The 26,363-nt window shown below is 36.3% G+C and overlaps 1 protein-coding gene across 16 annotated transcripts in view; it reads left to right on the top strand.

Moving 5' to 3' along the window:
• The window catches only part of UNC79 (unc-79 homolog, NALCN channel complex subunit), a 240,447-nt gene that overhangs the window by 42,608 nt on the left and 171,476 nt on the right, over positions 1-26,363 (top strand). For all 16 annotated transcript variants that reach the window (XM_033108855.1, XM_033108860.1, XM_033108868.1 and 13 more), the window contains 4 exons: positions 2,070-2,240; positions 10,554-10,646; positions 15,330-15,385; positions 16,039-16,168. In XM_033108855.1, coding sequence (XP_032964746.1) covers positions 2,070-2,240; positions 10,554-10,646; positions 15,330-15,385; positions 16,039-16,168 — 450 coding nt within the window. The remainder of the gene's footprint in view (positions 1-2,069; positions 2,241-10,553; positions 10,647-15,329; positions 15,386-16,038; positions 16,169-26,363) is intronic.

The following is a 26,363-nucleotide window of genomic DNA, read 5'->3' as shown; positions in this document are numbered from 1 at the left end:
GTTTTAAGCCTAGTCACTTGTGTCGTGATGCTACCCGAGCTCAGAACTGAAAGGAGATGACTCTGAACATCAGGCTTACCGTGGTGGTGAGCTCGTCAGTGCTTTTCCTTTGTGATCAGAGTCCTGAGGTCATTGTGGACCTGCCTGGTCCTGGGATGGGCCACCGCGTTAGGGTAGTTGTTCTTTATCTTCACAGCCCCTTGATTAAGATTAAAGCATTCAGTTTGGTGACTCACGACCCATTTAATTGCAATTAATGTGAAAATTATGACCATTTCGGGGGGCATGAGTTATATTTTTGCTTTTGTACCCACAGCCATTGGGTGACTTTCCTCTTCACTGTTGTCTGTATACTGTGCTCTTATGCTGCATAACAGAGTTTGGAAGATAGGAAAAAACTCACCAGACCATCCCTTAGAGATTAAAAATGGTATAGCATTGTTTCCCTAAGCGTGATCTGAACAACATCAGAATAACTGAGGGAGCTTAGAACATGGAATTCTGGGTCTGAAGCCAGGACTGCTGAATAAGAATCCCCAAGGAGTGGATCCTGGGGATCCAAATTTTTCACAAGCTCTCTGGGTGATGCTTTCGTACACTGAGTTTGAGAACCACTGCACTAGGGCTAGAGGCTGTGTCCGCAGCAGGGCAGTGGCATGTACCGGGAAGAGTCACATTTTTGTCTCAGTTCAGCTATTCATTCTTAGGAGATCTTGGACAGTCACTTCGCTTCTCCAGGCCTCAGTTTCCTCATGTGTAAAATATTCTAGTTGGGCGCTCAGGCCTGTTTCTGTGCTAGTTCTGTACCTAGGCTGAAATGCAGCTGAGGTGACTTTTTATGTACAGCCTCAGTTAATGCTTAGTGAGCCACCTGTGAATTTTCCATTTCATCATTTTGAGCCCAAAGTTCACTGACTCTCGCTCCCCAGATGCAATGTAACCACATCCTCTCTGTTGTCGGTTGCTTGTTGAGATCACATGTGATTCTAACAATAATCAGAAATCACATTAGGCATCAAAATAGCACTCCGAAGGTACACCTGCTGCAAAACAAACAAGTCTAATAATTTTCTTTTATAATAGATACGAAAATGATCAAAGTCTTTATTATCAAGTCTTGGCTGGTGATCTATACAGAGGGAGGTCCAGAAATATCAAAATATACATTCCGTGTAATGGGATTTGGTCTCTACATGCATTCTAAAGCTAAATAGTTATGTTTTTTCGAATGTCCTCTATTTTTACTCCTTGTGCAGGTAATAATAATAGTAACAATATTAATATTAATAATAACAGTTAATATTTGTGGAGCGCACATTATGTGCTACGTTTAGCACATTACATTTATGTCATTTAAACCTCCTAACAAGCCTAATGAAGTGAGGTAGGTACTTTTCCTATCCCCATTTTAAAATGTTGATAGAAAGATTATTATTAGGTGGCACGTCCCCCTGTGATAATTGATAATGAAATGCACAGGGTCACGTAGCAGCAGTTTATGGCTTCCTTTCGTCAGTGCCTGCTGAATCTGCCACTGTGCTGAAGATGTAAATCACCTCATTGCCCAAGACTCCAGATGTAGGAAGATTGTGGTTTGCTTGATGGAGCAGAAATAGCCTGGTTTTATTTCCAGTCCTGCCCTTGACTTTTCTAAAACTTCCTGTGGGAAAACAATTTAATGTCCTTCTGCCACAGTTATCTTGTGTAAAATGTGGAGGTGAGAATGCTGGGGGGATTTCAGGATTCATTATCACATGGAAGGTGCTTCTAATTTATGAAATTGAGAAGTAATATGAATACCGAGTATTATTGAAGATTGATAAAGTGTTCAGGAAAAGCTCATGAAATAGATATTTGTATTTCTTAATGCAGTCATTCATTCATCAGTGAGTTAGGGAGCAAATGCTGTATATGCACTCTCCTGAGCAGTATGTTTTGGAACTCTTAATAGGAAGGCAGCAATAGTTGCTTACAATTTCAACCAGTTCATAAAAACTTAGAGTGTAAATTAGCATATTTTGTTAAATGGCAAAATATTCAGTGACTGATTACTCAATTTTGTTTTGTAGATCTTGGACAGTCGATATTTTATACAACCACATGTTTGCTACCCTTTCTCAATGATGATATTCTGAGTACTTTGCCCTACACGATGATATCAACGTTAGCTACCTTCCCTCCATTTCTGCACAAGGATATTATTGAATATCTTAGCACATCTTTTCTACCAATGGCTATCTGTAAGTTCAATCTTACCTAATACTAGATTATTTTTATGTATTGTACAAATGGAAATTGCTTTTGCTGTTTTAGGCTGTAGATTTTCAAGATTATGATGAAATTGCTTGCTATGTACATGTGCCATGATTTAAATTCAGTCATTTCAGCATGAATATTATAGTGAAACTCGAAGACATGGAAGACGATTATACCTTAGAATTGTTTTATTCACATAGTTTGATCTTATGGGATAGGAAGAAAGAACATGTCAAAGCACAGTCTATATTTCCTACATATAAGTTACGGTATTTTTTTGCCACTTTAGAAAAAAATGGTGGAGAGAGTGTTGCCTCAGATGTAGAAATTCTTATCTTTTGCTCTGAAGGCAGTAGGATGTGATGGGAAGAGCAACAGATAAGAGTCAGGATATGTAGAGTCTAGGCTCAGCTCTGTCCGTAATCCTCTGTGTGATGTTGGGCAATTCATATAGTTGAAACTTCATTGCCAGGATGATGATAGCATCAGTTTTCTCTCAGGAGCGTGCTGTGATGATAAAGTGAGTCGAAATTTATGACAACACTTTGAAATAAGCTAAGGCTTGTGACTCATGTGCAAGGTGCTGTTATAGACATAGCAATGATTTGAATTCTATTTCACTTTTATAGACTTAGTTCTTCAGGCTTTCTAGACACGAGAACAAAGAGGAAAATAAAGGTTGTGTTGTGGTTTTTATGATCAAAATCCTTCTAAAGTTTTTTTTTAAAGAAATGAAGTATGTATTAATCTATATTTCAGTGAATAATTGGAAAAGATTATGGGTTAAGGAGTTAAACAGATCTTGATTCAAATCATAGCTTGCTACCAAATAGCTGTGTGACCTTAGGCAAGTTATCCAACCTTTCTGTTTCTTACCTGTAAAATAAGAATCATAATAATAGCTTCCTCATGGGATTGTTGTGATAATTGAGATAATTAACCTAGAAGTTGGTGAGGTGCTGGCACAGTGCCCAAAGTGTTAGTTTACTTCTCTCCTCCCCTCAATTCTTGTTCTATAAAAATATCTTTATTGGTCACATTCAATTCCTACTGGTCATTTTTCACCATTTTAATGTTATGTACTTAGGATCTTATTAAAGTTGTTGCACTGTAAACATATGTACCTTTGAGCCACACTTGCATATTTTGCAATCAAATTTAATTTTAGCTATGGAATTGAAATTTTCATCTTTTAGCCAAAGAGTCTGACTTCTGTCTAAATTATACAGTGATTCAAAAAAAATTAGCAGACTGATTGTATCTTTGAAGTAATAGAATATTTGACCATTCTCTTTTTTTATTCTCTGTAACCCTACTGACAAGTACTTGTTTATGGATACAGTCTTAGAATTGTATAGTCATTTTTCAAAATACTATATCAACTGTTAAACTTAGGCATAGGAATTTTTTTTTTTTTAAGACTAAAAAGCAGGTGAGCCTGCATCTTTGTAATAATCTAATTATTTGTATTCCTACTTCTTACGAATAAGTAAGTAATATTAGGAGAGGCATTGAATATATCTGGTCTCTGAAGTTATACTTAAGAGTGGACAAGCAATGTGAAAGCTGGCAATTAGTTCTTTCACCCTTGATTATTAATTCTACTTAATTAGAAATCCCAAAAAATGTCTTGTAGTCACATTGGAATCCTTACTTATTTAAATATGTGAACCTTGGCAATTGAGAACAAAATAGTAAATTGAGTTTACAACATTTGTGTGAGTTTTAGTGCTTATGTATGGAGTAACTTGGTGTTCATTTAATGGTATGAGCAAATTGCTTATGTCTCTGGGACTTTTTTTTTTTAACTGTAAAGGAGGGGTTTGGAAAAATGTGCCATCCTTAAGGTCATTTCTGGCGTTAATAATCTAGGTGAAATAACAGCCATCTTTATTTTATGTAAGAGACACATATCTTCCTCTAACCCAGTCGTTGATCTGGTTCACTTGTTTTTTTGCTTTGGTTTTAGTTGCTTAGTTCTGGCTTTCGTTTCTCTTCACCATTCCTGTGGCTCAGTAGTAGCCCATCTTTGTCATCTTTAAATCATTAGAAATAAATTGTAGTACTAACTTTAAATCTGAAATCTATTAAATGATTCAGATGTTTCTTTTATACTTGTTCATTCACAGGGTAGATATAAAGATACAGACCCAAAGATACAGGGGATCGATTTCCAAATTAATCGTATTAGAGTGAGTAGATGTGAGAATGTGTGTCTGTGGTTGCTTCCATGTTGTTTTTTGGAAGTTGTTTTAGTGTCTAGAAATTCTGACCGAAACAAGAAAGGAGCATTTAACTTCTTCCAGAATATTTTTTATTTCAGGACTGAGATGTTAGGATAGAGGAAGTTTCGTTTTCTGAGTATTTGATCAATCAAGTCTTTAAAACAAAAAGACTTTTATCTCTTTGGTACAGTCTTCACAAGTAAAATGTTAAACATAGACAGTTTTTCAGGTGTTAAATGATTGTATTATTAAGGACCTTAGAAGGTGAAGCTCTGAGCTCTGAAGTGGATCTAATGAGGTATTATAGTTCTTTCAGTTTAAGAGCCATGCATGTATGTAAGTTGTGTCCTTCATGTCATTTTTGTCAATAAACCAAGTACTTGCTTTTATTTTAAATAATTCCTTTTGAGGGGCTGCAGAATAAACTGCAGTTTATTATAAAAATTTCCTTTGATGTAACCTTTTCTTTTTAATTCCTTCCATAAATAAGGTATACTTTTTATTCCAAGTTTGTGCAATAGGTTTTATTTATAAAACAATATAAAAGGAGTTACTAAGAATTGAAAAAGTCATTTGCATTTTACCATGGAAACCTTTCTTTTTCCAATAAAGAATCTGATTTGTGGACCAAATTGAAATACGGATGTTAGGAAGATGATACTTTGGCAGAGAAGAGAAAAAGCAAATGTACATTAATTGATATAGACTGTATTATTTCAAAGATAATAATAAAGCTGAATAATTATATCAGTGAAAGACCCTTCTAGTGTATCTTGGCAGCCAGGACTGTACAGTTTCATCTAGTTTTTTTTCTAAGTTAGATTTCCCCCAAAAGTCACTTACCCTCAGGAAAAATAAAGGTTCATTCAGATCTTTGCATTTACTTAAAAGCAATTGTCTGACTTAATTAAATGTCTGGTTTCAGACCACTGTCCCTGGATCATTCTTTGTTCTCTTATTACTACAGAGGATGCATGTTACATTTCTATGGTCTCCAAAGTCTAATAAATATCTAGAAAAAAAGACAGTTAAAAACAAACACAAGATATTAATGATGTTTAAATAACCTTTTATATATAAAATCTGTTTTATTAGCTAATGATTGTTTTTGTAAGGTAAGTCTTACTATACTCAGTAGAAATCCAGAAGAACTGAATTGTAGTTCTTTGACTACTGGCAGATATTTTAACCTCATCAAACTTTAGTTTCCTCAGCTGTAAAATTGTGAATAATCATAACCTCCCCTGTCTACATCCTATGTTTGTTGTGAAGACCATGAGGTAACATATAGGAATGGCTTTGAATATTATATAATATTAAACAAGCATATAAACAGACCAAACCTAATGACAGACATGCCAAATCCCATTGCAACTGATTCCAATATTCTGCTCAGATTCACATGTTGTCCTGAAACGTTCTCATATTAATTATTGCTTGAGATATGGAGCCATCCTCTAGGGCTTGGGATTTTTTTCCCCATGAGTTTGTTTTATAATAATAGTAATTGTTACAACAGGTTTTGATCACATCGAACCTCCGTAGTGCAGATTCACAATCCTTTGTCCATGATTTGCATTAATTTACCGATCTGCAAATATTTTAAAGCTGCACAGACTTCAGGGTCCTGGCACCTTAGCTTTCGCATTATGTTGATCTGACATGCTCTTCTGAAGTCCGAAGTTTGTGAAGCTCAGCCCCTGTCTCATGGAACACAGTGACCTCTGCTTACACAGAGATCCCTGGTCAACCTCGGCAATACAGTCTGACAAAGCCCAGGAAATATAGCCGAACTGGCACCAGAATGTGTCTCTTCTTCCCAGACAACTCCCTTACCTTTATCCCTTAAAAAAACATAAGGCTAGTGGGGTTTATTTAAATATATTCCAATGCAGACCATTTCTTAACCACCATCTCTCATTTGGACCAGCCCAGTAGCTTCCAAACTTGTCTCCTTGCTTCTACTCTTAGCGCTCCCACAGTTGTTCACCAAAAAGTCAGAGTTATCCTCCAAACATGTAAAAAGATTACGTCACTTCACTCATCAAAACTGTCTAGTAGCTTCCCGTCACTCTTATAAATCAAGTTCAACGTCCTTCCATGGCCCACAATGTCCTGTGCCATCTGGCGCCTGTCTTCCTACCTCATTACCACCTCTCCTGTATTCACTCTGCACACATTGGCCTTTCTGCAATTTCATAAAGGCACTAAGCTTTTGCTTTTGTTCCAGGCTTTTTCCTCTGTCTCAAAAGCCCTTCTCGCAAATGGTCACATGGTTTGCTTCCTCACCCCCTTTAGGTCTCAGGTTAAGTATGACATCTTTGAGATGCCCTTCCTTGCCCTCTAGCTAAAACAGGCCCTTCCATCCCTTTCTGTCTGTTCTCTTGCCCTGCTTTATATTTCTTCTCCAGTATTTGTTTGCCTGTTGTATAGAATAGTACTGTCCATGGAACTTGCTGCAATGATGGAAATATTCTATAAAATTCTGTTGTCCAGTATACCACTATGGCAAGTGAACACCTATATCTAGTGAGACTGAGAAACTGAAGTTTTAATTTCATTTAATTTTAATTAATTTACATTTAAATAGCCACATGTGGCTATGGCTACCATATTGGAGAGCACAGCTCTAGCATTTAAGCACTCTAAGGGCAAAGATGTGTCTATCTTGCTTATGACTGTCTCCAAGGCCTACAACAATACCTGGTATATAGGAAGTACTGAAAAAAATCCTTCTTGAATGAATGAGTGATTAGAGCATTAGCTATGAAGTCAGGTGACTGGGGCTGTAATCCTAATAATTCAGTTGGTATTTTCATGCAAATAATTTGATTTCTCTTTTATAAAATGGCTTTTTCCATATATACCAGGGGTGCCAAAAAAATGTATACAAGTGGACACTTTGGTCAGTGTTGCTGAAGCAGTAGTTTGCCATAATCAGTAGTGTCTGGACGCTGATGGTAACCATTTTAGCACCTCTTGTAATTGCAGAAGTCAAACATGACTTGTATTCATCTTTTGTTATCGGTATATATTATTACAATTTTAATAGTTTTTTCCTTTGTTAAAATGTGTATACATTTTTTTGGTGCTCTCCCTCTCTCTCTCTCTCTCTCTTGCTCTCTCTCTCTCTCTCTCTCTCTATATATATATATACACACACACACACACATATATACCTATGTATATATGTGTGTATATATATAGATATGTGTATATATATGTGTGTGTGTATGTGTGTGTGTGTATATATGTGTGTGTGTATATATATATATATATATCTTCATATTAGAGCCGTACAAGATAGTATATTAGGAACTATAAAATGCAGGAACAGATTAAGGAGTTGTCATTGTTCACAGAGAGAGGGGATAGTGGTAATGGTTGTCCTGACGGTGCTGGGGGAATCGGGAACTAGGTCTTAGCACTTTTCATATTTCCTGAGTACAATATGAAGTGTAACATTTTCTTGTTTTGATTCCTGCTCTTCTTCCTTCCATTGTGTGTAGCTTGGCTTTGTACACCCTCACGGCGCCAAGCTGCACATCTGTATACATCATGCTTTTTACCAAGATTCAATGAATGATTGTGCCTGTGCGTGCTTATTAAATTAGAATCGGGGTGGTTTTAGGCAGTCTGTTAGAAGGCTAAGAAATTGCAAGGCACCGTCTGTTTATGTAAGTATTGGAGCCAATTTCCTAGGGCTGGAGCCAAGGGAGCGCTTTTGGCTTTGTGGCTGACCATACTTGGGGGACAGCATGGATTTGTAAGGGTAGAAGGGACATCCAGAGGTCACTGAACCATTTGGGCTAATCTCCAAATAGACTTCACCTAAATCATCTGAGACACTTGGGCATCTCTCCCGTTTTTAAAGGCCTCCAGGCACAGTGATTCTCAGCTCCCTTAAGAGTGGCTTTCATTTTTTAGAAACTGATTATTAAAAAGTTTGAGATTAAACAAAGGTGAAAACACTTGTCCCAAAAGGAATGGATATATCTATATATGTCTATATAGATATATATATACACACACATACATACACATATATATTTATAATTATTTTTCCTTGGCTATTTTGGAGCCTAGACTTTTCTTCTTTTTTTCCTTAAACAAAGACGCACAGGGGGCATGCAGTTATTCCTCCCACATCCAGCCACCTTACTGAGTGTTTCCTGTCATTTCTTATCTCTCTAGTAGTACTTCTCAAACAGAGGTCCAAGGTGTATTTGCACCAAAATCAGTTGATGTGCTTATTAAGTACGGAGCTTTCTTGTTTCCAAGCTGAGTTAGACTCTAGGTGTGGGCCCCCAAAAGCTGAATTTGAAGGAGCTCCCCGGCTCAAGTCTGAGAGCAACTGCCTCTTGTTCATTAGGATTCGGCTCAAAGTTTGTTTTCCTCCATTAACCATACTTGATTAATCAACTTTACCATCTAAGAGGAATGAACTGATCTCCACATCTTGTATAATTGTTATTACTTATTTATATTGTTTAGCCAAGCTCATTTATCTGCCTGGATATTGCCTGATTGGTGGGTTAGCAGCTGCCCAGTTGCCAAGTCATGGATAAAAGCAAAAAGAACTTAATTATAAATCTGTTTTATTTATTTCTATAAAGCTTTTGTAAAGGCCACCAGCCATTGTGGTACTCAACATCCTTTATGAGAAAAAAGTAATGTTAAAATTTTTTTTGTCTTCTCTATTGTATGACAAATCTTTTATTAGTGTTTTAATGGCTCTTTTATACATGTGTTTTATTATAAGTTGCCTTATTCTTCTTGGATGTAGGTGAAGCATTATTCCCATATTTTGTACTTTAATATAGAATAAAATAAACTACAGCAGATTTGAGAGTTCTCTGCCTTTTTTGTTGTTGCATGTTAATGGTCTTGTCCATTATGTGCAGGAACTCGCGAGGTGACTTTCTGAGGGTGTCAGACTCACTGTACACTGTTTTGTTCATACTTTCGTGACAATTTGCTGCACAAGTCCAAATATAAGGAGAGGTTTCTCCTACTCCTGCAATTATTGCTGAGAAAAGGAATTCATTTTATATTTGAGTCCTTGTAAAGCTTCTTCTTTTGTGGGTCCTTTCTCAATTACTGTGTTTTGAATAATAAAGTACTTTGGAGACAACATATTACCCTGAATGACTTCCATCAATGCTAGTTTTGAATGCTTATTGGGGTTACCTGACACATTCTGTTAAAAAAGAGAAGCAAATTTAATGTAGAGTTGGATGTCATCGTAAACAAGCCACTTAAAGATGTCTTAAGTAGTTACCACCTGGAGACCATGATTATACAGCTGTAAGATGAATTTTGAAGAAACCAACTTGCTTTGCGATTGAATACTTGTGGCAGAGGATAAAATATTCAGCAACAGTGTTATTCACAGACTCAAGAAGTGCTTTACTTGAAACAACTCAGATCTGAAGATGGTAAGCTCTGGAAAACTGAAAAAGTGTTTCTCATAGTGATGAAGATATTAATGATGAAGTTACATATGAAGATTTAAAGAAAATTGTTTAATGATATGTGAGAGTTGGAAATAATTTTTTAATTTATATACTAGTTTTTAATTATATGTGATTTATAATCTGTATGTTTAAATAAGGTACCCATTTTAAGTAGACTGTTTCATTGGCATCTCTAAAAGTTAATACATTCAAGTTGAGTTAAAAAATCTTTTATCATTACTTTCTTATTGGGATAACCTTCAACATGCCTTTATATTTGTGTGCAGAGAGGATTCTTTTATTTATTTCTTTTCCACCTGGATATAATAATCTTGGGAGCAGAGGTCACATCTAACCACAGCTCTGCTAAAGCCATTGCATCACATTCTGGCACTGTTCCTGCTCCTTGTAGCTTCTCACTCAATGCTGGCTACTGACAATAACTGTAGCATTTGTAGGTGAAAACAAACTTTGTGGTTTTATTTTTACAAAATGTCCATTAATTTTGTTGGGACTTTTAAAAAAAAAGTTTCTTGTCAGCTCTCATGCTCTATGCAAAGTAGCCAATATATATGTAGAGATTAGTTGTGTCTAATCAAAAATATTTTGGTTTCAGTGGGTTCCTCAAGGAGAGAAGGAGTTCCTGCCCATGTTAATCTCTCTGCATCATCCATGCTAATGATTGCAATGCAGTACACATCCAACCCCGGTAAGTATCTTCATCTATTCATGGGGAAATGTACATAACCAGAAATTCTATAGTAAGGATTTCATTGGGTGGCTTGACTAATTCCAAAACCAAAAATTAAACAAGATATCAAACAAGGAGCCTAGAAATTCTCACGTGAGAAGAACTTCTCTTGGAGATACATTAGAAAACAGACTCTCAAGTTGAAATAAATTTCCTTTGCTATTATCACTTGCAGGCTAGTGATATTTTCAGAATGTTTGAGGACACAGTTTTAGAACATTGACTGGAAATTGATTTGATATAAGTATATAGGAATAGTTAAATTAGAAATACAAGAATCACCTGCAATTCTAATAATTAAAGATAACCACTGTTAATATTGTGTGAATTTGTTACCCTAATGCCACACAAGTATCCTTGAACACACGTCTTTTACTACATTTCTGATTATTTGTTTGGAGTAAATTCATAAAAGAGGGATTAATGGGTCAAAGGACAAAAAAATGTCAATAGTCTCACTATATATGAAAGTACACTTAACCTGTCACTGAGAATTATCATAAAATGTGTATAGAGTTGGACAGATGAAAAATAATATCTCATTGTTTTGATTTGTGTCATATTTCTTCAATTACTAGTGATGTTGGACAGGTTTCATATGATTTATTCTGGTTTCCATTCATCAGTATAATTGCAGATAAACTTTGGGAAACTGACCTGGAAAAGGGCTGGCTGACTGTCATATGCTAAGATATGACTCAGTTTTTATTTTTATTTAATGTTTATTTGGCAAGTGAACAAATTTGGCGGCACTATTTTCAACCTTCTATTTAATTACATAATAAATAATGACTAAGGATAAAAAAAATTTTTCATTTTAAAACCTTAATGCCTCTTAGTTTGGAATATCAGCCTTTAAATATGAAATCCCTTATGATTATTATATGAGGTTAATTAACGTGTATATTTTGGAAGTTCTGTCTCATATCTCACTCTGTCTGGCTTAAAGTACCCTCAAAATGTCATTTATATTTATTATATATTATGTTCTGGAAAAAAAATCCTTCCTTTGGAATCTAATTAATTGAAGTTTGATCATGAGGCTTCGGTCCTGATTTCTATATTGGGAGGCAGTAGAGCAGTATGGATAAAATCATGTGATTTGAGGTTAGATGTATGTGGGTTCAGTGTTACCTTGAGCAAGTTTTTTAGCCTTCCTAAGACCAAGTTTCTTCATCTGTACAATGGGAATAATTCTCTCTGCAGTGCCTTAAAATATTGTTGTGAGGATTTAATGGGTGAAGCATATGTAAAGTATTTACCTAGCGTAGTGAAGGGCGCATTGTAAAATGCTCAATAAGTAGCAATGCGGATCACTACGATCTGCCATTTTCTTCTTGGAGTTGAATATTTTCATTGCATTTGGCTAGGAAACCACTGTGATCAGATACAGTTACTTCTGTTAGTTCTAAATCTGTATCTTCATTTATTCATGGGGAAATGTACATAACCAGAAGTTCTATAGTACGAATTTCATTTGGGATCTAGAATTTCAAACTAGTCTTGTGATGTGGAAAAGTGTTAAGAAGTGAAGCATTCGGGGAACAAGGGGTAGGGCATCATTCTATTGTTTGAATTTTTATTGAGGGAGACAGCAAGAGACAGCTTGGTTTTTGTAGTCTTTATTTGTCAAGGATCGAGTACAGACCTTGTTCAACTAAGAGGCATTTGTCTAGTAATTCCTACGCACACGGTTCTGTGCTAGGCATTGGGAAAACCATCAGAAATGTAAGATACGGTGCTTGCTATGGAACTTATGTCTAATTGGGAGTCTTAAGCATATTCAATAAATCATTAATGTACAATGTAAAGTAGTATGTGAAAAGTACACAATAAATGATATAGATAGTATTAATTCATCAGAAGGAGATGTTTCTGTGGATTGAAATGATCAGGAAAGGCTTCGTGCCACTTTGAGCAAAATATGGGTTAAGTTTTAATTGATAGGATAAGTGGGGCCTTTTGGGAGGGGAATTGGTTTAAACAAAGGGACTCTCCAGGTTTGTTCACAGGGCAGTCAGTGAACTACTCTGAACCAGGTTCATGTAGCAGATACATGGAGGATAACAAATACTGTGTAGGAGAAAGTGGCCTGCAGTAGCTGCTCTTGAGAACTCAGTGATGGCTTAAGAACAAAATTCCATTTCTAGAGAGCCATTTATACATTCAGTAGTCACTGAATGTCCACTGTGTGCCAGGCACTGGGGACACCATGGGTAGCAAAACAGAAATGGTCACTGCCCTCACCTCATGAGGCTGTCCTTCTGGGGGGTGGGGTGAGAAGACATTAATCAAATCATCATAAAAGCAAATGTAAAGTTCAGTGATGCCAAGTGCTACGAGGCCCGATAAAAGGAGGTTTTTCTTTTATTGAAGAGGTCAGGGAGGGCTACTCTGGGGAAATAACCTTTGGTGTGAGGACTGAAAGATGAGTAGCATAACAAGGCCTACCAGAGGTGGGGGACTCAGGAGAAGAATCTCAGGGGTCAGAGGGAGCGTGGCAAGCAGGTGGGACTGAAAGATCAGTGTAGCCTCGTGTGCGATGGAACTGTAGACTTCTCGGAGCCAGAACCTGCTCGATATTGTGGGCTCTCCTTGGGCATCGTGTGTTTATTCCAAGTCTGGGATATCCCAATGGGAAGGCACTGAAGGATTTTTGAGTGGTTATGTGTGTGTCATCCTGGTTGCAGGAGGCAGAGTGGAGATAGATTGACCTATGAGGAGGCCATTGCATTTGTCTAGGCATGTACGAGGCAGAGGCACTTGAGACTGAGAAAAGTGGATACATCGGAGAGATACTTAGAAAGTAAAATTGACGGGACTTGGTGACATATTGGATATGGTGGGTTTTCAGTCTCAGAACTAGATACATGGCGGTTCTATTCACTGAGAAAGGAGACGCTGGTAGAAGAAGACCAGGCTTCTGAGGGAAGCTCATGAAATCTGTTTTAGACATGTTGTGTTCAAGGTGTCTTTGAGATATTTAAAGAGGAATGGTACACCTTGGCCTAATATATTGTTATATTGGCAATTATATCTCAATAAAACCGGGGGAGAAAAACTCCATACATAACCTTAGGAATACTTCCATAAGTCCAAAACAGAAAATGCAAATAAATCAGCTTACTTCAGGAAATAGGTAATGATAATTAGGAAGTTGTACTGTGAGTCTGGAACTCAGACTAGAGCTCCGTGTTCAAAGTAATGAACTTTAAGCCTATATATAAGTGTGCAGTGACATTCATCGTGTTGCGTATAGCTGGTAACTGAGGTTCTGTATGAGTGTGACGTTGCTTATAAGAGAGCATCGAATGAAAAGTGGAGTGGGTTTATGACCAGGCCTTCAGGAACTCTGGCAGGGAATGGGACAGTGGAAGAATAAGCTTGCCAAGCAGACGGAGAGATTGTATCTGTTAGGATGTGCTTGGCTGACTAACAGAGGCTTTCAACTACAAGAACGTTTGTTGTTTACTTAAGAAGTCTTAGAGATAGCTCCAAGTGTCAGGGGGCTGAGATGGCGTCTGTGTTTCTCTTGAATTTCTCCTCATGTTTGCAAGATGGGTGCCACAGGGTAGGTTATTATATTCTTCCAAAGCCACATCCACAAACAGGTAGTAGGACCAGTCAGAGTAATGACAGCAAGGTCTCCTGGTGTGCCTCTTTCCTTTTATCAGAGAGAAAAGGAAAACAATGTCTCACAAGCTCTCCAAGCAGATTCTCTCTTAGGTCCTGCTGGCCAGAACCGAGTCACAGGCCGCAGGCTGTATTGGGAAATGGGCGAGGTGGAAAGGATTGTTGATAGCAGTTGAGTAGCACCAACAGTGTCAGTCACAGGTACTAGGAGAGGGTCCGTCCTGAAGTCAAGGGGAGAGAGGGCTTTAAAGAGCAACAGTGCTCGGCGGTACTGAATGCTGCCGAAGGTCTAGTCAGAAGCAGACTGAAAATTGTCCATTGAGTTGAATGACACGGAGGTCACTGGTGACTAAGGTGAGACCTGCTTCAGTGCCATGAGAGGTTTGGAAAATAGATGAGGGAAGGTGTACAACAACTATCTAAGTAGGGTGAAAGTAAGCATAGGCAATCAAAGAAGATTTCTGTTGTGTAGCTTTTGAGAATTCCTCAACAGATGGAATTGGCAATCCATGATAAGACTCCCATTCTAGTCCATCAGTCTTTCACTTGCTATGTGTCCAAACTTGGGCAAGATAGGAAACTAAGTCTCAGCTTTCTAACTGCAACATGGTGGTTATAAGACAATACATATAAAGCTCTTAGCACACACAACACCTGCCATAATGAACGTTCAGAACATGTGAGCTTTTATGATAATCCTATTAGGCTATATTTTTCCTATGTATTTCTTGACTACATTGGTATAAGTTTATGTTGTAAAGGTATGATTACTATGGATTTTCCCTAATGTTTTCTTTGTTGATAAGATGAATGAAATATACTCCTCAAGGATCTTGGAATAAAGCTTAAGAAAGTCAAGGGTGTATATGATTTTTGAAAAGCATGAGTATCTGGAAATAAGTAGTTTTTAATTTAACGATTAGAATGAAAAGTCATACTAATATAGTTTATTATATCTCAAAGTATGTGTTTGCATTTCATGTTCAAATTACATTTTCTTCCTTACAGTTTATCATTGTCAATTACTGGAATGCCTCATGAAATATAAACAAGAAGTCTGGAAAGTAAGTTTTGGTCCACGTTTAAGTCATAGCCACAAACTTAATTTATACATACAGTAAAAATTGTTTTCATGTTAAAAGTATCTTTAGGTTACATTTATGGATGTCTTATTATTTGGGCGTGGCAGAACCTACGATTCTTTCCTTACTGGGTACTTATTTGTCATTTAGAGCAAGAATGATTTTGAAGAACACAGTGGCTTGACAGAAAGAGTAATGGGATATCTCTTATTCTTGGACTTTAGCAAATACTATATTATGTGACCATTTAATTTGAAAGGTTGCTTGAGAATTTGTCTTCTTTCAAACCGTGGATGTGACTTGTTAAGAAATGTGTTTTAGGAAAATATTTTTAGAAACGCAGTGTTTGGCAAACTGGCTCGTGCCATTCTGAAATCTGTCTTTAACATTATTCTGAGTAGAGAAGAATTTGTTAAAAGATAGTGTCCTTTTGAACTCTACCTTGTGGGGGTTTATTTACAGGACCAATAAGTAAATAATAAAAAATATTTTAATATGATCTAATCTGAGAAGCATACCTGGATGATGAGATTCCAGGGGAATTAACCACCTCTACCCTTCCACTGAAACTGAATGAGCTACCTTTATTTTTATTTGCTCATGCTAAGTCAAAATATTCTTCCTGTTTCCTTTAGGATCTTTTGTACGTGATAGCCTATGGGCCTTCACAAGTGAAACCTCCAGCTGTGCAAATGCTGTTCCATTACTGGCCCAATTTGAAACCTCCTGGGGCGATAAGTGAATACAGGGGGTTGCAGTACACAGGTAAGAAGAGAATACCCTGTGATGCCCCATCTTTATTTCTCCCTGGCCATATTTGGCTCACCTACTTATACATTATTTTATCGTGCCGGATTACATTTTAGACATTGTCGTAAGTCCTTTCTGAAACTAGGTGGTATAAAATAAATCAATTGAAATTAATCTCAAAAGCATTTATGACACCATAGCAAATTGCCTAAGTCTCAGTCTCGTTTGCTACACACCTGGCCTGGGGTCTTAAATACTGCAAACAGTGATCATTGGAAAGGTGTAAGCGGTGAGTAATGCTGCAGATTTGCTCCATGTGGCAAGACCCCAAGTGGCTAATTCTGTTCTGATAAGAAGACTTGGAACATGTTCAGCATTACTAGTTTATGCATTAAATAAAAATTAAATGACTCTGATAGCCTAGTTGGACAGGAAGAGTCAACAATTGCTGAGTATTGGTATAATACTAGCCAAGAAGTAAACACTGGATTTAAATGTAAAGTAGATATTTACCCAAAACGAAATCAACCCCAGGTCCTATGCTGTGGTTTATGTTTAAATGTTATAAAATCCAAGAAGCAACCTCTGGCTAATGGAGTTTCTGATGTCCCTGGCTACCCTCTCCCCCCACTTATTTGTATACATAGTTTTCTGAAAATGGAAGGGGTGGATATTTTGGCAAAGTTAGCTTTTATGCAAGTTATTGTGGGATTGTATACTGCTATTCTAGTACCTAAACTTTTTTCTTGGCATTATTTGTCTTTCCTAAGGTGATATGAGGTGGTTTAAAGGGGTGGTTTACTTCCGGTGCATGATATACGTTCCTGATTTAAAGCCAAGCCACTTACTAATACTTGCTTTTTGGGCTTTAATGGTCCTGGTCCTTGATGTGCTTATTCTAACTTCAGAACAAATAATTTTGGCCTTAGTGGTAACGATAATATTAAATTAAAACACTGAAGATAGATAGTAACTTTTACAAACTAGGAATTGGTATCATCAATAGTAGACAGGTTTAAGTGTTGCTAAGTGGATAGTTTGAATGTTAAAGCAAAATGTTGGAAGTATCAATAAAAGATAACGTGACTGAAATATTTGACACCAACCCCTTCTCAACAGATCCCTGAGATAAGCATTTATATGATGGATGAATAGGTAACCAGTATTAAATGAAATCTACTTGGTAAATATTGGAAGAGTAACTCATGTGCCACGCACTGTACATTTGTTGATGATACAAGAACTGACACAAAACCAGACTTCATGGAGCTTAATACAATCTAGATATGAAAATTTATTCATTTATTCAACAAATATTTGTGGGGTGTCTATCATTAGTAGCTAGGCATCATTCCAGGCACTGGTGGTAATGCAATGAAAAAAGCAGACTGAAATCACTAATATTTTGGTGTGTACATTCCATTTGTGCGGGAAAGACCAGGAAACCACCTTGCAGTGTAGTAAGTGCTCAGGTAGAACAAATGCAGTTGACCCTAGAAGAACACAGGGGTTAGGGTTGCCAACCCCGTTTCCCTGCACAGTCATAAATTCTAGTACAACTTTTGACTCCCCCAAAACTTAACTACTGATAGGCTACTGTTGACCGGAGCCTTATAGATTAAGCAGCCAATTAACATATTTTGTATGCTATATGTATTGTACAGTGTATTCTTTTTTTTTTTTAAGATTTTATTGGGGAAGGGGAACATGACTTTATTGGGGAACAGTGTGTACTTCCAGGACTTTTTTCCAAGTCAAGTTGTTGTCCTTTCAGTCTTAGTTGTGGAGGGCGCAGCTGAGCTCCACGTCCAGTTGCCGGTTGTTAGTTGCAGGGGGCAGAGCCCACCATCCCTTGTGGGAGTTGAGAAATTGAACTGGCAACCTTGTGGTTGAGAGGACGAGCTCCAACCAATTGAGCCATCCGGGAGGCAGCTCAGCTCAAGGTACCATGTTCAATCTTAGTTGCAGGGGGCGGAGCCCACCATCCCTTGCTGGACTCCAGGAGTTGAACTGAAAACTTTGTGGTTGAGAGCCCACTGGCCCATGTGGGAATCGAACCGGCAGCCTCCGGAGTTAGGAGCATGGAGCTCCAACCGCCTGAGCCACTGGGCCAGCCCTACAGTGTATTCTTATAATAAAGTAAACTAGACAAAATATTAAGAAAACTATAAAGAAGATACATTTACAGTTTTAATGAAAAAAATCTCCTAAGTGGACCCAGGCAGTTTAAACCGGGTTGTCCAAGGGTCAACTGTACAGAGAGCTGTGGGAACACACAGGAGGGGTCTCTGACCTCATCCTGATGGTGGGCAAATTTGAAGAGAGTTGAGTTTGACATGTAAGCCGACATCTGAAAGAGACGCACACACTAAACAAGGGGAGTGACTCGTGTGGATAAAATGTGAGTTTGAAGCAGAAGGAACGGCAAGGGTTCAGACTTGGAGACCAAAGGGAGGACGATTGTGTTCAGGAACTGGAGGAAGTCATATGTAGCCAGACAGTAGAGGGACAGGAGGAGAGCAGGCAGTGGCAAACAGAAAGTCTGGCAAGGCCTGTGAAGTCATTTGGATTTCATCCTAATGTCAAGGGAAACCACGGACAGGTTTTAAGTGGAGAACCCCCAGAATGTGACTTGCTTGGAAACCTGAGAGCCGCTTCCATTTCCCCATGTGACCATATGCTCTCAGAAGGGCCAGTCAAATCTGTCTCCCTGGAACAGCTCAGCCTGTGCCAATTAAGATCAAAGTGGCTTTCTTCTCTTGGCCTACCTCAACAAGATGTCTCTGACTACAGGCATTCGTTTTTGTATTCTATCTGAACTCTGGGACAAAAGATGGCGGAACGATATACATTTCCACGGCAGAGACTGTTGCAAATGTAGATAGGGAATAACTAACTAAATAACTAACTTTGGTTTAGGCTACCAAATTAGTAGAGTTAGGTTCTTGAGTTTTATACAAGTTAAGTACAAGAGCTCTCCTGGTTCTTTTATATAATAACTTACCCAGCATTGAGTTATTTGTCTTTTTATTATCTTTATTATATCTCCACAAAATTATTAAAAAGTTTTAATCCTTTTTTAATTGGTGCGTTATGCACATGGAGAGAAACACAAATTGTAAGTGTACGTGGAACACCTCCCACCATGTTTACTGCCATGATTACCTCCTTCTGTTATCCCAAAGGTAATCACTAACCTGACTTCCAACATCAGAGATTAATTTGCCTATTTTTGAATTTTACATAAATGGAATCATACTTTGTGTGTGTGTGTGTGTGTGTGTGTAAATTGTTCCTGGGTTGAACATAACTGTGGTTCATTCATTTTTATTGCTATATATGTTCTACCAAATGAATGTACCACAGTTTATGTATCCCTTTTACTATTAATGGATATTTGGGTTGTTCCCACTTTTTGGTGACTACAAATAATGCTATGAACATCCTTCTGTATATCTTTCAGTACACACGTGTGTATATTTCTGTAAGATATATGCCTAGGGTGGAATTGCTGGATTAGAGGGTTTGCATGTATATAGTTTTAATGGATAATGGCAAACAGTTTTCCAAAAGGGCTGTACTAATTTGTACTCCCATTAGAAGTGTATATTCCACATTTTGGACAATACTTTATTTGTTTTCAAAATTTGTGCCATTTTGGAGGGTATGTAAAGTATCTTATTGTGGCAATAATTTGCATTTCCCTGATTACTAATGCACAGTTTTAAAATATATTTATTGGCCATTTGGATATCTATATAATCTTTGTCAGTTATATATGTAGTTATATGTAATAAATGTATCTTTTATTTTTTCACTTTCTTAGTAAGGACTTATGATTAACTGAAGTTCTTGATTTTAATGTAATCAAATCATTAATCTTTTTCGTTATATAAAGTGCTCTTTATATCCTAGCTGAGAAAATCTTTCCCTACTCCAAAATTATGACAGTCTTCTTTGTTGTCGTCCAGAATGTTTTTATTTTTTGCATTTAGTTGTATCTGGAATTAATTTTTCTGTATGGTGTGAGGTAAGGGTCAATCTTTTTTTTTTTTCTTATCGATAGCCAACTGGCTCAACATCATTTATTGAAAACATTGTCCATTCCGTACTGCTCTGTAGTACCATTTTTGGGGTTATGAATCAAGTGTCTATTTAAGGATGGTTCTGTCTCTGATTCTTTCTTTAGTTCAATGGTATATTTTTCCTTTTCCCAATACCACACTGTCTGAAATAATGAAATTTTATATCCTTCAGTGCAAGTCTCTCGACCTTGTTGTAATCGTTGCTCTCTTCCTCATCTTCCCTGCTTTCTCCTCTTCCTGTTCTTTCTCTTTCTTCTTCTTTTCTTCGTCCTCCTTCATGGTCATTCGTATGGTCAGCTATTTGCTAAGTTAAACACACAGAAACACATGCCTAAACTACTAGGATTTTAATTGAGACTGCCTTGAATGTAGAGATCAATTTGATGAACTGACATCTTTACAACATTGAATCTTTCAATCCGTGCACATAGTATATCTCTTCATTTATTTAGACTTTCTTTTGTTTCCCTTAGTGCTGTTTTATGGTTTTCTGTGTAAATGTCTTGCCTATTTCTCATGTAGTGTGTGCCTAGGTATTTTTTTGATGTTATTGTCAATGATATATCTTTTCAAAATTACACTTTCTAACTCCTTGTTGCTAGTATGTAGACATGTATTTAATTCTAGCATATTGCTCTTATATCCAGTAACCTTACTAAATAACTGTTTAATTCTAATAATTTATTTGTACTTTTGTTAAAATTTTCTTTTGTATGTGCACAATTATATTAATGTTGAATAATAACAGTTTAATGTCTCCTTTTCAGTCCTTATGCTTTTTACATCTTATGCCTTATTGAACTGGCTAAAACCTCCTGTGCTATGTGGAGTTCTAAGTTCCTTCATGGTTTCGTTTTTGACTCATGAATCATTTAGAAGGGTGATGATTAATTTCTAAACAGGTGGGGTTTTCCTACTGAGGTTTTTATATTGACCTATAGCTTGATTCCTCTGTAGTCAGACAACATACTTTATATTATTGAATTCATTTAACACTTTTTACACTTCCTTTAGACCTGGTCATTTTTGTAAATGTTCCTGTGTACTTAAAAAGAACTTGTATTTCACAGTTGATACTGTGTTCTATGTATGTCAGTTAAATAAAATTTGTTAATTGTATGGTTCAACATTTTTATATCCTTGTTGCATTTTTGTCTATTTCTTTCATCAGTTACTAAGAGTAGAATGTTAAAATCTCCTACCATGATTGTGGATCTGTGTATTCCTCAATATAGTTCTGGCAATATTTGCTGTATACATGTGGAGGCTGCCTTATTAGGTGCATACAAATTTAGAATGCAGTATCTTTCTGGTGAATTGACATTTTTACCATTATGAAATGCATGTCTTTTGCTCTAGTAATGCTTTTTTTTAATGTGTTAAAATCTACTTTGTCTTATACTAGCTACACCAGTTTTCATGCATGCATGGCATAACTTTTTCCACCCTTTTATTTTAATTTCTTGTATTTCATGTTTGTCTTGTAAGCACTATATCATTCTCCTTTTGAAACTCAGTTTTCAGTATATTTGCCTTTTAATTGGAGCACTTAGTCTATATATATGTAATGTAATTATCGGTATGTTTGACTTTGAGCCCATTTTTCTCTTTGCTTTCTATTTCTCCTGCCTTTTCTGTGGGCCCTTTTTTTCCCTCTTTTGCAGTGATTAAGTATATTTAAATATTCCATCTTAGTGAGTTATTCAGTCTTCTGTATCCTTTAATCATTAGCGTAGGGATTGTACCGTACATTCTTGACTCATCAGTGTCTAGTATAAAATACCACTTTTACTTTTACCTTTTCCTGTGAAATGACAGATGATTTAAACTTATTTTACCCCCTCTTAATTTCCATGTTATGCTTTTATATTCTTTATTTTTCATAATTCCACAAAACATAATTATTATTCTTTGCAGTCAATATTTGTTAGAGTTTCTTTTATCTTGTTCTTTTAACCTTTTTATATCGCTAAGTTCCATCTGGGATTAAATTTTTTCTCCACAATAATATTTTTTTATATTTCCTTTAGTGCCTTTCTACAGGGGATAAATTTTCTGTTATTTGAAAATGTCTGTTTTTATTTTTAAAAGACATTTTCTCAGTGTATCCATTTCTAGATTGGCAGTCATTTTCTTTCCATGCTTTGAAGGTATTTCATGATATTTTCATTTTTATTGTTTCTATTGAGAAGCTATCTGTCAGTTATTGTTGCTCTTTTGAAAGTAAACTACCTTTTTTTCTTTTGAAAAATTTTTTTTTATTCAATTGAAATTTTCGTTTTTAAATATATTTTTTCCAGTTTTATTAAGAAATAATTGACATATATCACTGTATAAGTTTAAGGCATATAGCATGGAGGTTTGATTTACATATGTTGTGAAATGATTATTGCAATAGGTTCAGCACCATTATCTCATATACTTACAATATAAAGGAGTGAAAGAAGAAAGGCAAAAAAAAGCTTTTCTCCTTGTGATGAGAACTCTTAGGATTTACTCTCTTAACAACTTCCCCATATATCATACTGGGCAGTGTTAGCTACAGTCATCATGTTGTACCTTATATCCTTATAACTCTAAAGATCTTATAACTGGAAATTTGTACTCCCTACCTTTCATCTCTGGTAATCACATGTCTGATCATCTTTCTCTATGAGTTTTTTTTTCCCCCAATTACACATATAAGTGTAGAGATCATACAGTATTTGTTTTTCTCTGTCTGAATTATTTCACTTAGTATAATGCCTTTAAGGTCCATCCATGTTGTTGCAAATGGTAGGATTCCTATTTTTTTATGGCTGAATAATATTCCATTGATGTGTGTATATATCACAACTTCTTTATCCATTTATGCATTGGTGGACACTTAGGTTGTTTCCATTCTTGGCTATTGTAAATAATGCTGCTATGAATATGGAGGTACAGATATCTATTTGAGTTAATGTTTTCATTTCCTTTGGGTATATTCCCAGAAAAGAAATTGCTGGATCATATAGCAGGTCTATTTTTTATATTTTGAGAATCCTCCATACTGTTTTCCACAGTGCCTGTATCAATTCACAATCCCACCAACAGTGCACAAACGTTTGCTTTTCTCCACATTTATGTCTGCATTTGTTATCTCTTGTCTTTTTGATGCTAGCCATTCTAACAGACATGAGGTGATATCTCATTGTGGTTTTAATTTGCATTTCCCTGATGACCAGTGATGTTGAGCAACTTTGCATGTATCTGTTGGCCTTTTGTTTATCTTCTTTGGAAAAATGTCTATTCAGGTCCTTTGCCCATTTTTTAATTGGGTTGTTTGTATTAGTTCTTTATGCATTTTGGATGTTCACCCCTTTCAGATCTACGGTTTGCAAACAATTTTTTCCCCATTCTGTAGGTTGTCTTTTTACTGTTGATGGTTTCTTTTTTCTATAGAAGCTATTTAGTTTGATGTAGCTCCACTTGTTTATTTTTTATTTTATTGCTTGTACTTTAGGTGTCATATATAAAAAATGATTACCAAGACTCATGTGAAAGATATTTATTTCTGTTTTCTTTTAGGAGTTTTTCATAGTTTCAGGTCTCACATTTAAGTGTTTAATCCATTTTGAGTAAATTTTTATGAGTGGTGTAACATAAGGGTCCAGTTTCATTCTCTTCCATGTGAATATCCAATTATCCTACCGTGTTTCCCCGAAAATAAGACCTAGCCGGACAATCAGCTCTAATGAGTCTTTTGGAGCAAAAATTAATATAAGACCCAGACTGGGTCTTATATTAAATAAGACTGGGTCTTATATTACTTTTTGCTCCAAAAGACTCATTAGAGCTGATTAGACTGGGTCTTATATTAATTTTTGCTCCAAAAGACTCATTAGAGCTGATTAGACTGGGTCTTATATTAATTTTTGCTCCAAAAGACTCATTAGAGCTGATTGTCCGGCTAGGTCTTATTTTCGGGGAAACACTGTAGCACCATTTATTGAAGAGACTGCCTTTTCTCCAATGAGCGTTGTTGGCTCCCTTGTTAAATATTAGTTGACTGTATATACTTGGATTATTTCTCTGGGCTCTTGATTCTGTTTCATTGGTCTATTTATCTGTTTTTATGCCAGTAACATACTGTTCTGATTATATAGCTTTATAGTATAGCTTGAAATTGGAGTGTGATGCCTCCTGCTTTATTCTTTCTTCTCAGGAGTTCTTTGGCTATTTGAGGTCTTTTGTAGTTCCATATAAATTTTAGCAGTGTTTTTTCTACAGTGTAAAAAATGCCATTGGAATCTTGATACAGATTGTATTGAATCTGTAGATGGCTTTTGGTAATATTGACATTTTAACAGTATTAATTCTTCCAATCCATGAACATGGGATATCCTTTCATTTATTTGTGTGTTCATTTTCTTTTACATATGTCTTGTAATTTTTTTTAAATATATTTTTTTAAGTTCTTTCTTTTTTAAATTGGGGAGCAGTGTATTTCTCCAGGGCCCACCAGCTCCAAGTCGTTGGACTTCAGTCTAGTTGTGCAGGGCGCAGCTCAGCTCCAAGTCCAATTGCTGTTTTCAATCTTAGTTGCAGGGGATGCACCCCACCATCCCATGTGGGAATTGAACCGGCAACCTTGTTGTTGAGAGCTTGTGCTCTAACCAACTGAGCCATTCCGCTGCCCCTCCGGCAGCTCAGCAGCAGCTCTTTGCTTTCAATCTAGTTGTGGAGGGTGCAGCTCACTGGCCTATGTAGGAATCGAACTGGCAACCTTGTTTTTCAGAGCTTACACTGTACCCAACTGAGCCATCCGGCCTCCCAATGTCTTGTAGTTTTGAGTAGTGATCTTTTATCTCCTTTGTTAAATTTATTCCTGAGTACTTTATTGTTTTTGATGCTATAGTAAATGGGATCAATTTCTCTCTTTTTCAGAAAATTCATTATTAGTATATAGAAATACTACTGATTTTTGCACGTTAATTTTGTATCTTGCAACTTTACTGAATTTATTGGTTAGACCTAACAGATTTTTTTGTTGTTGTTGAGTCTTTAGGATGTTCTATATATAAAATCATGTCATATGTAAATAGAGACAATTTTACTTATTTCTTTCCAATTCTGATACTTTGCTAGGCCTTCTAGTATTATGTTGAATAGGAATGGTGAGAATGGGCACTCTTGTCTTGTTCCTGATCTCCGAGAAAAAGCTCTCAACCTTTTACCATTGGGTATGAGATTAGCTGTGGGCTTGTCATATGTAGCCGTTATAATGTTGAAATATATTCCTTCGATGCCTAATTTGTGAAATTTTTATCATGAATGCATGTTGGAATTTTTGTCTAACGCTTTTCCTGTGCCTATTGTGATGATCATATATGATTCTTTTCTTTCATTCTGGTAATGTGATGTATCATGTTGATTGATTTGCATATGTTGAACCATCCTTGAATTTCAGGGATAAATCCCACTTGATCATGGTGAATGATCCATTCAGTGTGCTACTGAACTTGGTTTGCTAGTATTTTATGGAGAATTTTTGCATCTATATTCATCAGGGATATTGGCCTGTAGTTTTCTTTTCTAGTAGTGTTCTTTTCTCGTTTTGATATCAGGATAATGCTGGCCTTGTAGAATAAGTTTGGGAGTATTCCCTCCTCTTTAGTTTTTTTGGAAGAGTTTGAGAAGATTGGTGTTTCCTCTTTAAATGTTCAGTAAACCTCACCAGTGAAGTCATCTGGTCCTGAGTTTCTTTGGGAGATTTTTGATTACCGATTCAATCTCCTTGGTCTATTTACTGTATTTCCCTGAAAATAAGCCCTACCTAGCATGATATTTCATGATATTATGAGCACATAATATAAGCCCTACCCTAAAAATAAGCCCCAGTTAAGATCGTCAGCCAGACAGACGCATTTAGTACATCTGTTGCGACACACGACAGGCATATTGAATTATAAAATAATAATATTAATATATAATCAAATATAAATAAATAATGTTATTGACATTAATACTTAAAATAAATGACAACATAAATTATAATTAAGTACTTGTAAATACCCAAGTGGGCCCCTTTGGACGAGAAATAGACGCCTATGTAAACAGATAAACTCTAGACTTACTGCTGAATGACCAATTGGAGTACAGAC

Source organism: Rhinolophus ferrumequinum, chromosome 6 (genome assembly GCF_004115265.2).
Source record: "Rhinolophus ferrumequinum isolate MPI-CBG mRhiFer1 chromosome 6, mRhiFer1_v1.p, whole genome shotgun sequence".
Lineage (NCBI taxonomy): Eukaryota > Metazoa > Chordata > Mammalia > Chiroptera > Rhinolophidae > Rhinolophus > Rhinolophus ferrumequinum.
The sequence above is the reverse complement of the archived record's forward strand: the minus strand, read 5'-3'. Positions and strand labels throughout refer to the sequence as shown.